The sequence below is a fragment of the Nerophis lumbriciformis genome, linkage group LG19, assembly GCF_033978685.3.
Source record: "Nerophis lumbriciformis linkage group LG19, RoL_Nlum_v2.1, whole genome shotgun sequence".
Lineage (NCBI taxonomy): Eukaryota > Metazoa > Chordata > Actinopteri > Syngnathiformes > Syngnathidae > Nerophis > Nerophis lumbriciformis.
Window position 1 is genome coordinate 36861066 of NC_084566.2, and position 18466 is coordinate 36879531.

The 18466-nt window shown below is 41.3% G+C and overlaps 1 protein-coding gene across 10 annotated transcripts in view; it reads left to right on the forward strand.

Moving 5' to 3' along the window:
• The window catches only part of LOC133618463 (receptor-type tyrosine-protein phosphatase F), a 470668-nt gene that overhangs the window by 391881 nt on the left and 60321 nt on the right, over window positions 1-18466 (forward strand). For all 10 annotated transcript variants that reach the window (XM_061978831.2, XM_061978833.2, XM_061978832.2 and 7 more), the window contains one exon: window positions 12942-13099. In XM_061978831.2, coding sequence (XP_061834815.1) covers window positions 12942-13099 — 158 coding nt within the window. The remainder of the gene's footprint in view (window positions 1-12941; window positions 13100-18466) is intronic.

The window sequence follows — 18466 nt, forward strand, 5'->3', positions numbered from 1 at the left end:
AAATTTGAGGTGTTTGTTGTTTTTATTGGACTGTGACATTATATTATGTATAATTGTATTTTGTATTTACAAACCCCGTTTCCATATGAGTTGGGAAATGGTGTTAGATGTAAATATAAACGGAATACAATGATTTGCAAATCCTTTTCAACCCATATTCAGTTGAATATGCTACAAAGACAACATATTTGATGTTCAAACTGATAAACCTTTTTTTTTTTTTGCAAATAATCATTAACTTTAGAATTTGATGGCAGCAACACGTGACAAAGAAGTTGGGAAAGGTGGCAATAAATACTGATAAAGTTGAGGAATGCTCATCAAACACTTATTTGGAACATCCCACAGGCAAATTGAGAACAGGTGGGTGCCATGATTGGGTATAAAAGTAGATTCCATGAAATGCTCAGTCATTCACAAACAAGGATGGGGCGAGGGTCACCACTTTGTCAACAAATGCGTGAGCAAATTGTTGAACAGTTTAAGAAAAACCTTTCTCAACCAGCTATTGCAAGGAATTTAGGGATTTCACCATCTACGGTCCGTAATATCATCAAAGGGTTCAGAGAATCTGGAGAAATCACTGCACGTAAGCAGCTAAGCCCGTGACCTTCCATCCCTCAGGCTGTACTGCATCAACAAGCGACATCAGTGTGTAAAGGATATCACCACATGGGATCAGGAACACTTCAGAAGCCCACTGTCAATAACTACAGTTGGTCGCTACATCTGTAAGTGCAAGTTAAAACTCTCCTATGCAAGGCGAAAACCGTTTATCAACAACACCCAGAAACGCCGTCGGCTTCGCTGGGCCTGAGCTCATCTAAGATGGATTGATACAAAGTGGAAAAGTGTTCTGTGGTCTGACGAGTCCACATTTCAAATTGTTTTTGGAAACTATGGTCGTCGTGTCCTCCGGACAAAAGAGGAAAAGAACCATCCGGATTGTTATAGGAGCAAAGTTGAAAAGCCAGCATCTGTGATGGTATGGGGGTGCATTAGTGCCCAAGACATGGGTAACTTACACATCTGTGAAGGCACCATTAATGCTGAAAGGTACATACAGGTTTTGGAACAACATATGCTGCCATCTAAGGGCCATCTTTTTCATGGACGCCCCTGCTTATTTCAGCAAGACAATGCCAAGCCACATTCATTCGGCTTCGTAAAAAAAAGAGTGCGGGTACTTTCCTGGCCCACCTACAGTCCAGACCTGTCTCCCATCGAAAATGTGTGGCGCATTATGAAGCGTAAAATACGACAGCGGAGACCCCGCCCGGACTGTTGAACAACTTAAGCTCTACATAGAACAAGAATGGGAAATAATTCCACTTTCAAAGCTTCAACAATTAGTTTCCTCAGTTCCCAATCGTTTATTGAGTGTTGTTGAAAGAAAAGGTGATGTAACACAGTGGTGAACATGCCCTTTCCCAACTACTTTGGCACGTGTTGCAGCCATGGAATTCTAAGTTAATTATTATTTGCAAAAAAAAAAATAAAGTTGATGAGTTTGAACATCAAATATGTTGTCTTTGTAGTGCATTCAATTGAATATGGGATGAAAAGGATTTGCAAATCATTGTATTCCGTTTATATTTACATCTAACACAATGTTCTAACTCATATGGAATCATCTAAATTGATAATATATTTAAACTGAAAGATGTTTAGATATAGTATATACATTTGTGTTATTTATTGTGGGATTATTTTGTATAATTAATTAAAAAAAATAGAGCAATAATAGACCCTAATAGACTACTGATACTTTCTGCAGTTGAGTAAACATGCTGTACAGCCCCAGTATTTGCTCCATTCTATAAAGAAGCACAGATCATGTGATTGAAAATGCACTTAAGCGAGTTGAGTGGCGGTGTAATTGCCGCCAGGCATTTGCACGTCTAACCATACGGTATAATTAGATCAGAGCACTTAACGGCGACGACATGTTGATTGGATTTATGCGAGTGACTGCGGGAGGAAAAGTATTGTCGACTTCGCTGAGGCCTCGTTGTTTACAAGCCGCACACCAGCGACGATGATGGGGGGGGAGACTGCCAGCGATGTCCGAGAAGCATGAGTGACTCTCACAGTCCTTCATTGTGATGCCAAGAAGGGAGGTGGTGAGGGGGGGCCGTGACTGAGCTTTTTATCAGATTTTAGCGCCCCCTCAAATGGATGAGCCGAGTCCTTCGCCGTGACCAACAGACAAAAAGCTCCTCTCTTTTCCTCTGCTGCCCTTCCTCTCCCTTAAAGCACAGCTGCCATCATTTGTTACACCACAGGGGGGGGGGGGCGGGGAGGGGAGAAAAATAAACTTTTTTCCCAGGAATGCCTGCAGGGACATAACCTGCAGCCCGTTTAGGCGCCCACAGTAGAAACAGGAAGTTGTCCCGCTGCTGTGCTCTTGGTTTCTTCTTTTAACCCTTGTGTAATGTTCATATTGTTGTTACTCAGCCAGCGTTTGTGGGTCTGATGGACCCGTTGCATTTTGTGGCTTTTAATGCCTCACAATCAAACACTTTTATGTTCAAATACTGAACAGATGTTCACCTTATCCCAATAAACATCTGTCGGTTGTGAGGGCCCCCCTTTCCACTATAGCTAGGATGATGAAACAAATATATCTAGCCCTAGATGGGAGTAGAGAGTTGCAACCTCACTTCAGAATGCAAAACACACAAAGTAAAAAAAAATGTTTTACTTTTGTAGTTGTGAGGACCGACCGCTGTTGCTAGGTAGATTTGACCATACACACACATAGTAGTGAGTTCTGTGAGTTGGCCATTTTTAAGGACAGCAAAGTACTCAATGAAGGTAACACATCTATATGTATATGTATGTATATGTATGTATGTACATGATAAGTAGAAAATGAAACATGCACAAAATGTGTACATAAATACATAGAGTACAGTATACACACACACAGCAGGCCTAGACAGGAGGAGGACAGAGTGTAGGTACACAGAACATCAGAGGGTCAAATGTGCGAGAAAATGAGAGCAGACAGTGTTGACAAACAATGTTGCAACCTTGTGTGGGAACCGCAGGTGCAGAAACACAAAAGAAGAATCCCTGTGGGATGCAGAAACTGGCAGAGAAATGTTCCGTGCAACGTTCATATTGTTGTTACTCAGCCAGCGTTTGTGGGTCTGATGGACCCGTTGCATTTTGTGGCTTTTAATGCCTCACAATCAAACACTTTTATGTTCAAATACTGAACAGATGTTTACCTTATCCCAATAAACATCTGTCAGTTGTGAGGGCCCCCCTTTCCACTATAGCTAGGATGATGAAAAAAAATATATCTAGCCCTAGATGGGAGTAGAGAGTTGCAACCTCACTTCAGAATGCAAAACACACAAAGTAAAAAAAAAATTTTTACTTTTGTAGTTGTGAGGACCGACCGCTGTTGCTAGGTAGATTTGACCATACACACACATAGTAGTGAGTTCTGTGAGTTGGCCATTTTTAAGGACAGCAAAGTACTCAATGAAGGTAACACATCTAAATTGAAAATAGTTCATATCTTGCTAATTGCTCAACCTATTTTCATTCAGTTTGCATTATTGTATAAATGTACAGAACATGTACTACATATACAAATGTATGTACATCAGTGACGTGCGGTGAGGTTGATGGCTGGTGAGGCACTGACTTCATCACAGTCAGATTTACAAACATATGAACCCTAAAGAGTATCTTATTCACCATTTGATTGGCAGCATTTAACGGGTTATGTTTAAAAGCTCATACCAGCATTCTTCCCTGCTTGGCACTCAGCATCAAGGGTTGGAATTGGGAATTAAATCACCAAAAATGATTCCCAGGCGCAGCGCCGCTGCTGCCCACTGCTCCCCTCACCTCCCAGGGGGTGATCAAGGGGATGGGTCAAATGCAGAGGACACATTTCACCACACCTAGTGTGTGTGTGACAATCATTGGTACTTTAACTTAACTTTAACTTTACACATACAAACTGTAGCACACAAAAAAGCACATTTAATAAAAAAAACGTTATTAGGGTCTTACCTTTACTTAGAAATTAAGTCCATGCGCCGCAACTAAAGCCCTCACTTAAACTTTCCACGTGCAAGATTGAATCTATTTAAAAAAGTGTAACCGAGGGTTTATAAATGTCGCCTATACTGTATGAAACTACAAAATAACAAACACGGAGGCTCCAGTTTACACAAGGACCACTTTATTTACCTTCTTTCAAAAACCTCCGCAACGTGACATCACTTCCGCTCTTAGCGCCTTCAAAATAAGAGCTCAAGGCATATACTGTATAACAGGAACTTAACATCACAAAGAGGAAAGCCCATGAAAATAGGTTACAAAAGTTATTTAATAAGAAGCCAAAAAGTGCAAAAACAATAATATTCGTGTTGGAGGAGTTGTGAATTAGGTACACCTGCAGTCTGCAGGTGTATCTAATGTTGTGGCCCTGCAGTCATTCACAACTCCTCCAACACCAACATTATTGTTTTTGCACTTTTTGGCTTCTTATGAAATAATTTTTTAAAATAGATTCAATCTTGCACGTGGAAAGTTTAAGTGTGGGCTTTAGTTGATATAACAATTCTACGGCGGGGGTGCAGGAGGCGAGCCTCAGCCAGTGCATCTTTTGCAACCGTTTTATGATCGCTCAGCACAAGAAATACGTTACACACATACAGTTGTTGACAAAATACACTGTACATTATATACCTCAGCTAACTAAACTATGGAAATGTATAATATAGTTCATATAGCAATACAGTCTCACTGCACAGCAGGCCAGCAGTTAGCCGAGTCATTGCGCAATCCATGTTGAGGCACTGAGTGACGTGCCTCAACTGGCTGCTGTTCACCGCACCGTCTCTTCTCAGTATTTGAACGGCAAATGTGAAAATTCAGCGATTTTGAATAAAAATAATCTAAAACTGGTGAAGTTAAATGGAAAATAACTTTATAGTATAATCACTGGATACATATAACAATTTAATTAATTTGTTTTCTTTTTAAATTTTTTTTCTTTCCATGATGGCAGGTGAGGCCCCGCCTCACCTGCCTCTAGTGACTGCACGTCACTGATGTACATAATAAGTAGAAAATGAAACATGCACAAAATGTGTACATAAATACATAGAGTACAGTATACACACACACACACACACAGCAGGCCTAGACAGGAGGAGGACAGAGTGTAGGTACACAGAACATCAGAGGGTCAAATGTACGTGAAAATGAGAGCAGACAGTGTTGACAAACAATGTTGCAACCTTGTGTGGGAACCGCAGGTGCAGAAACACAAAAGAAGAATCCCTGTGGGATGCAGAAACCGGCAGAGAAATCAAACACTTTTATGTTAAAATACTGAACAGATGTTTATTGGGATAAGGTAAACATCTGTTCAGTATTTGAACATAAAAGTGTTTGATTGTGAGGCATTAAAAGCCACAAAATGCAACGGGTCCATCAGACCCACAAACGCTGGCTGAGTAACAACAATATGAACGTTGCACGGAACATTTCTCTGCCAGTTTCTGCATCCCACAGGGATTCTAAATTGTGTTGCAACATTGTTTGTCAACACTGTCTGCTCTCATTTTCTCGCACAATTGACCCTCTGATGTTCTACACTCTGTCCTCCTCCTGTCTAGGCCTGCTGCTGTGTGTGTGTGTGTGTGTGTACTGTACTCTATGTATTTATGTACACATTTTGTGTATGTTTCATTTTCTACTTATTATGTACATACATTTGTATATGTAGTACATGTTTTGTACATTTATACAATAATGCAAACTGAATGAAAATAGGTTGAGCAATTAGCAAGATATGATTTATTTTCAATTTAGATGTGTTACCTTCATTGAGTACTTTGCTGTCCTTAAAAATGGCCAACTCACAGAACTCACTACTATGTGTGTGTATGGTCAAATCTACCTAGCAACAGCGGTCGGTCCTCACAACTACATAAGTAAAAAAAAATGTTTTTACTTTGTGTGTTTTGCATTCTGAAGTGAAGTTGCAACTCTCTACTCCCATCTAGTGCTAGATGTATTTTTTTCATCATTCTAGCTATAGTGGAAAGGGGGGCCCTCACAACCTACTGACCAAACGTGAGTCCACACAAAGTAGGCAAGACATGTATGTGTGTGTGTGTGTGTGTGTGTGTGTGTGTGTGTGTGTGTGTGTGTGTGTGTTTGTGTGTGTGTGTGTGTGTGTGTGGTACACAGAACATCAATTTCCACACTTCTATTAGCCCCGGGTCCAGTGGACCCGGACATCTTATATGTAATAGAAATGCGTAGGGGGGGTGTATGGTGTGTGGTCATTAAATATGTATTCTGATATATGTTCTTCACAGAAAATGAGCCAAAGTCAGTGAGTCTCAGTTTGAAAAATGAATTAATTGTATCATTTTTCTTTTAATAAAAAATGAAAACGGGTCCCACAGACCCGAACACCACACAAGGGTGTCTTGGTAAGGCAAATGTTGGACATCTGCACACGGATGATTGGGGTGGTATAGCTCGGTTGGTAGAGTGGCCGTGCCAGCAACGTGAGGGTTCCAGGTTCGATCCCCGCTCCCGCCATCCTAGTCCCTGCCGTTGTGTCCTTGGGCAAGACACTTTACCCACCTGCTCCCAGTGCCACCCACACTGGTTTAAATGTAACTTAGATATTGGCTTTCACTATGTAAAAGCGCTTTGAGTCACTAGAGAAAAGCGCTATATAAATATAATTCACTTCACTTCACACCAGTGGACCTGAACAACGTATCTTCAAGTACTTGAGATGAACTTCCCTCTCATCCTGCATAAGAGGGCCATTGCCAAGTCAATAGGGTTTGAAGAAGACACTGCAGTCTGTTAATTGGTGTGTGCTAAAATCCCATCGAGAACTGACCTTTGAATCGGCACACACCCGCCTCCTGTCCTCCATTTGTGTTTACTGTCTTGGCTTCAGGCTGATATAAGCTCTTGCGTCATCTTGCTTGCGTGACTGTTGACGCGGACCGGAGCGCTGTGATTGGTTGGCTTTTTTTGGGGCATCATTTGCAAGTTTTCCTTTCCCCCGGGCCTCTGCCTCAACTTGCTCAGTTGTCAATCAATCAATCAATCAATCAAAGTGTATTTAAATAGCCCTTAGTCACAAGTGTCTCAAAGGGCTGCACAAGCCACAACGACATCCTCGGCTCAGATCCCACATCAGGGCAAGGAAAAACTCAACCCAATGGGATGACAATGAGAAACCTTGGCGGGGCGACCGGTGCAATGGACGTTGAGTGGATCTAGTTAATAGTGTGAGAGTCCAGTCCATAGTGGATCTAACATAATAGTGTGAGAGTCCAGTCCATAGTGGATCTAGCATAATAGTGTGAGAGTCCAGTCCATAGTGGATCTAACATAATAGTGAGAGTCCAGTCCATAGTGGATCTAGCATAGTAGTGTGAGAGTCCAGTCCATAGTGGATCTAACATAATAGTGTGAGAGTCCAGTCCATAGTGGATCTAACATAATAGTGTGAGGGTCCAGTCCATAGTGGATCTAGCATAATAGTGTGAGAGTCCAGTCCATAGTGGTTCTAATATAATAGTGAGAGTCCAGTCCATAGTGGATCTAGCATAGTAGTGTGAGAGTCCAGTCCATAGTGGATCTAACATAATAGTGTGAGAGTCCAGTCCATAGTGGATCTAGCATAATAGTGTGAGAGTCCAGTCCATAGTGGATCTAACATAATAGTGAGAGTCCAGTCCATAGTGGATCTAACATAATATTGTGAGAGTCCAGTCCATAGTGGATCTAACAAAATAGTGTGAGAGTCCAGTCCATAGTGGATCTAACATAATAGTGTGAGAGTCCAGTCCATAGTGGATCCAACATAATAGTGAGAGTCCAGTCCATAGTGGATCTAAGATAATAGTGTGAGAGTCCAGTCCATAGTGGATCTAACATATTAGTGTGAGAGTCCAGTCCATAGTGGATCTAACATAATAGTGAGAGTCCAGTCCATAGTGGATCTAGCATAGTAGTGTGAGAGTCCAGTCCATAGTTGATCTAACATAATAGTGTGAGAGTCCAGTCCATAGTGGATCTAACATAATAGTGTGAGAGTCCAGTCCATAGTGGATCTAACATAATAGTGAGAGTCCAGTCCATAGTGGATCTAGCATAATAGTGTGAGAGTCCATCTATAGTGGATCTAACATAATAGTGTGAGAGTCCAGTCCATAGTGGATCTAACATAATAGTGTGAGAGTCCAGTCCATAGTGGATCTAACATAATAGTGTGAGAGTCCAGTCCGTAGTGGATCTAACATAATAGTGTGAGAGTCCAGTCCATAGTGGATCTAACATAATAGTGTGAGAGTCCAGTCCATAGTGGATCTAGCATAATAGTGTGAGAGTCCAGTCCATAGTGGATCTAACATAATAGTGTGAGAGTCCAGTCCATAGTGGATCTAACATAATAGTGAGAGTCCAGTCCATAGTGGATCTAGCATAGTAGTGTGAGAGTCCAGTCCATAGTGGATCTAACATAATAGTGTGAGAGTCCAGTCCATAGTGGATCTAACATAATAGTGAGAGTCCAGTCCATAGTGGATCTAGCATAATAGTGTGAGAGTCCATCTATAGTGGATCTAACATAATAGTGTGAGAGTCCAGTCCATAGTGGATCTAACATAATAGTGTGAGAGTCCAGTCCATAGTGGATCCAACATAATAGTGAGAGTCCAGTCCATAGTGGATCTAACATAATAGTGTGAGAGTCCAGTCCATAGTGGATCTAACATAATAGTGAGAGTCGAGTCCATAGTGGATCTAGCATAATAGTGTGAGAGTCCAGTCCATAGTGGATCTAACATGATAGTGTGAGAGTCCAGTCCATAGTGGATCTAACATAATAGTGAGAGTCCAGTCCATAGTGGATCTAGCATAGTAGTGTGAGAGTCCAGTCCATAGTGGATCTAACATAATAGTGTGAGAGTCCAGTCCATAGTGGATCTAACATAATAGTGTGAGGGTCCAGTCCATAGTGGATCTAACATAATATTGTGAGAGTCCAGGCCATAGTGGATCTAACATAATAGTGTGAGAGTCCAGTCCATAGTGGATCTAACATAATAGTGTGAGAGTCCAGTCCATAGTGGATCTAACATAATAGTGTGAGAGTCCAGTCCATAGTGGATATATAGTATAGAGTACGGAGTGCATTAATGAAATGCTAATGTGTCGACACTGGTGATATCGCCCTGTCTCTGCTCTGTCGGCGTCACGGCACTCGATGTTCCCTTGGCAGTCAGCAGGCCGATTCAGGGTCTGAAAACACCGATACGAGACGATGTCCCTTTGCACAGATAGAAAAAGTACAACTTCAGCACAATTGATAATGACTATAGCAACGGCCCTTAAGCATAAGAGTTGTGTGATAATATATACATATTTATTCTAACAGCTATATAAATATAATGTACTACTACTACTACTACTATTTGTTTGACTTTTGTCAGCCATCTGCTGGACTTAAGTGGACCTGCAACATGTACTTGATATTCCTCCTGGTCCTTGTGTCTCGCGTCACCTTTCCTACTTGACCTTCCTGGTGTGTGTCCCACTACACACATATACACACACACACACACACACACGCACACAACCCTTCAAAATCAAGAAAATTGTTCTCGTCAGTTGCACAAGATAAGCAAAGTTCTGCAGAAAGAGGCAAAGCAGCTGCAGAACTCTTTGAGCTCATCCTCGCTTATCTTTCCAATTAATATCTGCTTGTGTGCCCAAGAGCAGGCCGCTGTGCCGCTAATGATCCTGGATTACTGACAACCCGCCCGCCCCTGCCGCACACTGGGGTCTCAATTCCCCGCCAGGACCGCGATCTGTCACCCGCGGATGTCGCCTCACCTCCAATCTCCTCTCCTCCAAACGGCGACATTGTGCAGTGAGGAGCACGCAGAGCTCTAATGACAACAAGCTTTGCCGTTCTCTTCATCTGCCACCTCGCCCTACTGCGGTTTCGCTTCTCTCTTTTTTTCCCCAGACGCCATAACTGACTTGCCTCAGCCCTCAGACACCCTCCCTTCTTCTTCTTTCATTTGAAGACGAAGGAGCAGAGGAGATGGTCTCATTTACAACCAAGGTAGCGACGCACCGTGCCGTCACCTCCCACCCGCCCCCACCTCCCTTGTCCGTCACGGCGTGCACACTAATGAAGAAGAGATGAGTCCTCCGCCGTGCCCCCATTTATCTGAGCAGTCCTGGAGGAGGTTCCCTCCTCCCCCTCCATCCCTCGCGAGATCACCTCTCTTGGCCTTATCAAACGATTCGGCGTCTGTGGAAAACAAAAAAAAACTGGCACCGATTTGGTGCTACTGTTGGACTCCTAACAAAGAAATTAAACTGTAAAAACATCCATCCAATCTTCTTCTGCTTATCCGAGGTCGGGTCGTGGCCTAAGCAGAGAAGCCCAGACTTCCCTCTCCCCAGCCACTTCGTCCAGCTCCTCCGGGGGGATCTTGAGGCGTTCCCAGGCCCAGCCGGGAGACATAGTCTTCCCAAGGTGTCCTGGGTCTTCCCCGTGGCCTCCTACCGGTCGGACGTGCCCAAAACACCTCCCTAGGGAGGCGTTAGGGTGGCATCCTGACCAGACGCCCGAACCACCTCATCTGGCTTCTCTCCATGTGAGCTTTACTTTGAGCTCCTCCCGGATGGCAGAGCTTCTCACCCTATCTCTAAGGGAGAGCCCCGCCACCCGGCGGAAGAAACTCATTTCGGCCGTTTGTACCCGTGATCTTGTCCTTTCGGTCATAACCCAAAGCTCATGACCATAGGTGAGAATGGGAACGTAGATCGACCGGTAAATTGAGAGCTTTGCCTTCCGGCTCAGCTCCTTCTTCACCACAACGGATCGATACAGCGTCCGCATTACCGAAGACGCCTGTCGATCTCACGATCCACTCTTCCCTCACTGGTGAACAAGACTCCGAGGTACTTTAACTCCTCCACTTGGGGCAAGATCTCCTCCCCAACCCGGAGATGGCACTCCACCCTTTTCCGGGCGAGAACCATGGACTCGGACTTGGAGGTGCTGATTCTCATCACAGTCGCTTCACACTCGGCTGCGAACCGATCCAGCGAGAGCTGAAGATCCTGGCCAGATGAAGCCATCAGGACCACATCATCTGCAAAAAGCAGAGACCTAATCCTGCAGCTACCAAACCAGATCCCCTCAACGCCTTGACTGCGCCTAGAAATTCTGTCTATAAAAGTTATGAACAGAATCGGTGACAAAGGGCAGCCTTGGCGGAGTCCAACCCTCACTGGAAACGGGACCGATTTACCAAGCTCTGACACTGATCGTACAGGGACTGTAAAAACAATGGTATTATAATTTAGAGTAAAAAAAACGAGAAGCTCAGGCACCTCAGGTCAAAAAGTAGAGTCTAACAGCTACGGCTGTGGGCGACCTCTGATATACCCTTAATTAGGAACACCACAAAATGGCCGTAGATGCATTTGAAGTATGATAAGAGCCCAGCATCCAAAACTGAAATTGTTCTTTACAATGAACTCATCAGCACTACAGGGATTAATGCTGACTGAGCAGTTTGCTCCTTACCATTATTACAACATCAGTTCTTGTGCTGCAGTGTTGTACAACACAGTGTTCCCTAGACCAGTGTTTTTCAACCTTGAGATACAGTCCGGTGTGCCGTGGGAAATTATGTAATTTCACCTATTTGGGTTAAAAATATTTTTTGCAAACCAGTAATTATAGTCTGCAAATGATGTGTTGTTGTTGAGTGTCGGTGCTGTCTAGAGCTCGGCAGAGTAACCGTGTAATACTCTTCCATATCAGTAGGTGGCAGCCGGTAGCTAATTGCTTTGTAGATGTCGGAAACAGCGGGAGGCAGGGGTGCAGGTAAAAAGGTGTCTAATGCTTAAACCAAAAATAAACAAAAGGTGAGTGCCCCTAAGAAAAGGCATTGAAGCTTAGGGAAGGCTATGCAGAACGAAACTAAAACTCAACTGGCTACAAAGTAAACAAAAACAGAATGCTGGACGACAGCAAAGACTTACTGTGGAGAAAAGACGGCGTCCACAAAGTACATCCGAACATGACATGACAATCAACAATGTCTCCACAAAGAAGGATATAAACAACTGAAATATTCTTAAATTGCTAAAAACAAAGTAGATGCGGGAAATATCGCTCAAAGGAAGACATGAAACTGCTACAGGAAAATACCAAAAAAAGAGAACCAAAATAGGAGCGCAAGACAAGAACTAAAACACTATACACAGGAAAACAGCAAAAAAGTCCAAATAAGTCAGGGTGTGATGTGACAGGTGGTGACAGTACACCTACTTTGAGACAAGAGCTATATTGATGCATGCTTGGTTATGCTTTAAAATCATATCCAACAATTGCGACAACGACTTTTTACTGTCAACTGAGTTTTGTTTTTTAATAATTTCTGCTGGTGGTGTGCCTCGCATTTTTCCAACGCAAAAAATGTGCCTTGGCTCAAAAAAAGGTTGAAAAACACTGACTATCACAGGGGTTACGTCCAAGCTGTAATAAAAAGTTAAAGTTAAAGTACCAATGATTGTCACACACACACTAGGTGTGACGAAATTATTCTCTGCATTTGACCCATCACCCTTGATCACCCCCTGGGAGGTGAGGGGAGCAGTGGGCAGCAGCGGTGGCTGCGCACGGGAATCATTTTGGTGATTTAACCCCCAATTCCAACCCTTGATGCTGAGTGCCAAGCAGGGAGGTAATGGGTCCCATTTTTATAGTAATTAGAGCATTTGTTTAATAATTACTGTATGTTTTATTCATTTCATATGTTCTTATCTTCAAATGATTTGTGAATAGCTTCTGCTGTTCAAAAATTAATATCTCATGTTATTTTTCCCCCCCCACACAGATGACATATTCGGCCAGTCCCTATTCGGACCCCATCCAGGTCACAACACAGTCTCTGGCTCAGGGGCCGGAGCAAACGGAAATGCTATGGGTTTTGGGCCCGGTGTTTGCCGTAGTCCTAATCATCAGCATCGTCATCGCCATCCTGCTCTTTAAGAAGTAAGTCATTTTGTTTTTTTAATTCAACATTTTTTGGGCTATTTTTTGTTATTGGTTGCAAGAATGCAAACAGTAAGACAGCCTTTACAATATGGATCAAAAACTCGCTTTTGTACATCACTAACAACTAATAATGACAATTATTACGGATGGTCAAATGGTAGAGAATGAAATAAACACATACCATTTTTTTTCGGAGTATAAGTCGCACCGGAGTATAAGTCGCACCTGCCGAAAATGCATAATAAAGAAGGAAAAAAACATATAAATCGCACTGAACTATGAAAAAAACTGCGACTTATAGTCCGAAAAATACGGTACATCTTCAAATAATTAATTAATATGTCATTAATGAATTAATATTGGAACTAAATACGTACATTTGTAATTGAATGTGTTGTTAATTTATTTAATACCAAATGATATTATATTATATTTTTTTCTTTTTTAACTAATTATTTCAATATTAAATAATTATTTTACAATGTAATTATTATTTCATAATTTAAGTATTTCATGATATGATTAATTTTGAATTTAATTATTTTCATGAAAATGTATCCATCAAACTAAGCCATCAGGCAGGGCTAACAAAAATGTAGCCCAATAATTGCTTTTGTCTGAAGCCCATAAGTTTGGAAGTCTTTCAGAACATTGCGGCTATAGGAGGATATTCTCATATATTGGGGGGTTGGTGGTAAATATTTTAGACCAGGGCTATTCAACTACATAATAAAGAAGGCCCAAGGGCTCAGGGGCCAGACGTCGAAATGTGGATGTTTCGTCAGAAATTGTCTTTGCAGTTTATATTCCTTTAAAACTGCGCTTACTTAGTTGCGTGTGCAGCTAGACGGATAGTTAACAGCATAAAGAAACAGAAGTTGTTGTTGAGGATTGATGTTCCTTATTTTGAATTTGTTTCCTTCCTCATCTTCCTTCATTTAGGTTTATAAGACTGAAAATATAAACATAAATAAACATTACAAAATTATAACGTCCATAATCATGACCATTGTGTATTTTACATAAATAAAATAGAGGGTTTAGTGTTAATACGTTCCCACAATAAACAGATGTTTACGCATAAAGGAATTAAACAATCACAGCAAACACACAATGAATGTGGCTCAACACAATTAAACTTAAGGTGCAGTGTTATTGCCCTCTAGTGGTCAAATTCAGTGCTAAATTATACTAACTTTGAGTATCTAATGATAGAAAAGCGCGATAGAAAATCGAATCCATTATTATTATTATTATTATATTTATTAAACAAGCTCAGACAAAAACCACACGACCACGAATGCAAAAGACATCACAAAGTCATCCATTTCTATACAAAACAAACACAAAATCCACTTACAAAGATCAAGTTTTGTGTGGATTTTCTACCATTGCTGCTTGTCTGGAACAGTAAACAAGGAAACTGGCTGGGGGCAGAACATTCATACTCAGTTGTCCAGTTGCTGTTAAAAGTCCAATTTTCGCAATTTATTTAGATTGTTTTCAGGGTCGATAGTGCCATTTTTGTTTAGAATGAGTAGTCTTCTTCTACTCACCCCACTAATGATTCATTGTGACGCACAAGCTTCGGTGGTGGGAGTACTGCATACATGAGCAACCCGAGTTTGAATGGTTTTATCAAACTTTGGCGGGCCGGACATGGCCCAAAGTCCACCAGTTGAATAGGCCTGTTTTAGACTTCTATAAAGTATGTTAAAGATGTGGTTATTTTTGCACTCAACGACCAAGATATCGACCAGTGCTCCTCTGCCTCCTAGGTCGAAGTCGTAAGTGGCAGGTAACCAATCAGGTGTTAGGACCCTCCTACTCACTTTGACAGCTGAGTTTGATAGATCAGATGAATTAATGAATTAATTAAATTGTAAACATAATTGAATCATGAAACAAGTAATTAAATTGTGGAATAAATATTCAAATTGTGAAATAATTAAATAAATAATTGTCAGGTCCAAACACTGATGACATCTATTAAACAAGACAAGAAGCGAGGAATTAAACAGAGACATAATTAAATTTGGCTCAGTTGAGGAGAGACATCTGGGCTGAACTCTTGTACAGTCTCCACTATGCTTTTATTTGGACTTTCCCTGATTACATGGCAACAGCTGTTTCTAAGGGAGGGGGGTCATAAACAGCCATCGCCTTCGGTTACAGAACAGTTCAAAGAAAAGGTCGTAAACAGTTCACAGAAAAGGTCGTAAAACAGTTCAAAGAAGATGGTCCCTTTAGGGGAGTCAGGTCCTGCTTCCTCTTCGCTTTTGTAGATCTCGGGGTCAAAACAATATCTTTCTGTTGATTACAATACATGAAAGAAACAGAACACCTTCATGTTGCTTCCCGTCCGACAAGCATTCTTCTTGGTAGGTTCAAAGACAGCTTTTGTCTTCTCGCCGGGAACTCATTGAAACACAAAGTTTTGTGATAACTTAGATACAATTATTCTGACAATAATATAATTACTTAATGCCACATTTACCGTATTTTTCGGAGTATAAGTCGCTTCGGAGTATAAGTCGCCCCGGCCGAAAATGCATAATAAAGAAGGAAAAAAACATATATAAGTCGCACTGGAGTATAAGTCGCATTTTTGGGGGGAAATGTATTTGATAAAAGCCAACACCAAGAATAGACATTTGAAAGGCAATTTAAAATAAATCAAGAATAGTGAACAACAGGCTGAATAAGTGTACGTTATATGAGGCATAAATAACCAACTGGTATGTTAACGTAACATATTATGGTAAGAGTCATTCAAATAACTATAACATATAGACAGAGGTGGGTAGAGTAGCCAGAAATTGTACTCAAGTAAGAGTACTGTTACTTTAGAGATTTATTACTCAAGTAAAAGTAAGGAGTAGTCACCCAAATATTTACTTGAGTAAAAGTAAAAAGTATGTTGTGAAAAAACTACTCAAGTACTGAGTAACTGATGAGTAACATACACACACATATCATATATATACACACACACACACACACACATATATATATATATATATATATATATATATATATATATATACATACACACATACATATATATACACACTTTTATTTATATATATATATATATATATATATATATACACACACATTTATATATATATACATATATATATATATATATATATGTATATATATATATATATATATACAGTATATAGCTTATATTTATTTATTTTGCCATTTTTGTTTACATGTTAATAGTGTTTTAATGAATATACATGCATGTTTAACACATATAGATTCCTTTCTTTCATGAAGGCAAGAATATAAGTTGGTGTATTACCTGATTCTGATGACTTGCATTGATTGTAATCAGACCGTAGTGCTGGTAACGTCCACGTTTTCAAATGGAGGAGAAAAAAAGTCCCTCTTTTCTGTCTAATACCACATGAAAGTGGTTGGTTTTTGGCATCTTATTTATCCAGCTTCCATATTCGTTTTTATACACTTTACAAGAAATATATTGGCGGCAAACTCCGTAGCTTGCTAGCTTGTTTGCGCTGGCTTTCGGAGACTCTTATTTTGAAAGCGCAGCCGCGATGGAGCGGCACTTTTATTGTGAAGACAGGAACTGTGCAGTCAGTCTTTAGGCTTTTGACAGGATGTACGGTTGAAATAGAAAAGGGTCTTTTTTCCTTCACACTTTTGATTGATTGATTGAAACTTTTATTAGTAGATTGCACAGTACAGTATATATTCCGTACAATTGACCACTAAATGGTAACACCCCAATAAGTTTTTCAACTTGTTTAAGTCAGGTCATGTGACCACCTGGCTCTGTTTGATTGGTCCAACGTCACCAGTGACTGCATCTGATTGGTGGAACGGAGTGAACGTCACCAGTGACTGTATTTGTTGAAACGCAGGCACTATGAAGGTCTGTCTGACAGACCAAAACAAACAAAGCGTGCATTAACAGATCGATAAAAATTAGTAGCGAGTAGCGAGCTGAATGTAGATAAAAGTAGCGGAGTAAAAGTAGCGTTTCTTCTCTATAAATATACTCAAGTAAAAGTAAAAGTATGTTGCATTAAAACTACTCTTAGAAGTACAATTTATCCCAAAAGTTACTCAAGTAGATGTAACGGAGTAAATGTAGCGCGTTACTACCCACCTCTGCATATAGAACATGCTATACGTTTACCAAACAATCTGTCACTCCTAATCGCTAAATCCCATGAAATCTTATACATCTAGTCTCTTACGTGAATGAGATAAATAATATTATTGGATATTTTACGCTAATGTGTTAATCATTTCACACATAAGTTGCTCCTGAGTATAAGTCGCACCCCCGGCCAAACTATGGAAAAAACTGCGACTTAATAAATGACACGTTTATGTATTTATTTATTTCAATCTCTCCCATGTGACGCTCCATAAATGATAGGCACAAATCGTTGTGATGGTCATTCTCAAGCGGTCCGCTGCTCCGTCTCCAGGAGACGGTCTTGATAACGGGCTTTATAACAACCGACCGCTGAGCACCATTGAAGCTCCTGTTTTTCCCCTCCCTTCCGTGTAAACAGATTGACAGGAGGGAGTGTAGACAGGAAGCTGTGAGCCCGTTTTATTTTCTACGGCGAGCTGCCAATAATCGTGCGAGGGGAATAATTGCATTCCAGACAGGCAATTTTAGTTATTGCTACCTGCCGCATTTGCCAAGACCAAACCCTGATGAGGTTCTTACCTTTATGCTGTGATTCCATATGAGTTGGTTTAAATAACCGCCCCCTCCTTTCTTTTCTTTGCTTAATATGAACGCAGCAAGCAGGAAAGGTGGGTACCGTCACTCCTCATCTGTCATATTTTTTTCCATTCGTGTTGTGACATATTCACTGCAGTTATCGGGTCTGCTGCCTCTCCCGTGCAAACAAAAAAAAATGCGACAAAACCTCCCTCCGGGAGAGCACAGATTGCTGCGTCCAGTCAAACATGCCGAGACGTGAAAAGCAGCAGACTCAAAGGTAGTCCCAGGTCACGGGAGTCGTTCGTGGGATTTGGCGGAGGGTTGCGGCTGCCTTTGCATGATTCACGTGTGGTGACCGTGTGTCTCGTCACATCGCCCTGTCTGCTGTGCTGTGTTGCATTATCTGTCCGGTGTTAGCATGCGACCTCATGACCGCCTCCTTTTCCTGTATGCCAAGGCAGCACACGCAGCAGAATTGGTCATTGTGAAGTAAATGCCAGGCCAGGGAAACTGCTGGAGAAAGAACTGTCCCCGTCTTTGAAGCTGACATTTTCCGCAGAGACCCCCGTTCGTTCGCTTTTAGCTTCCGCGCGGCAAGATTCTCAACAAAGGGCACCTCATTAAGCATGCCACCTACTGCACAC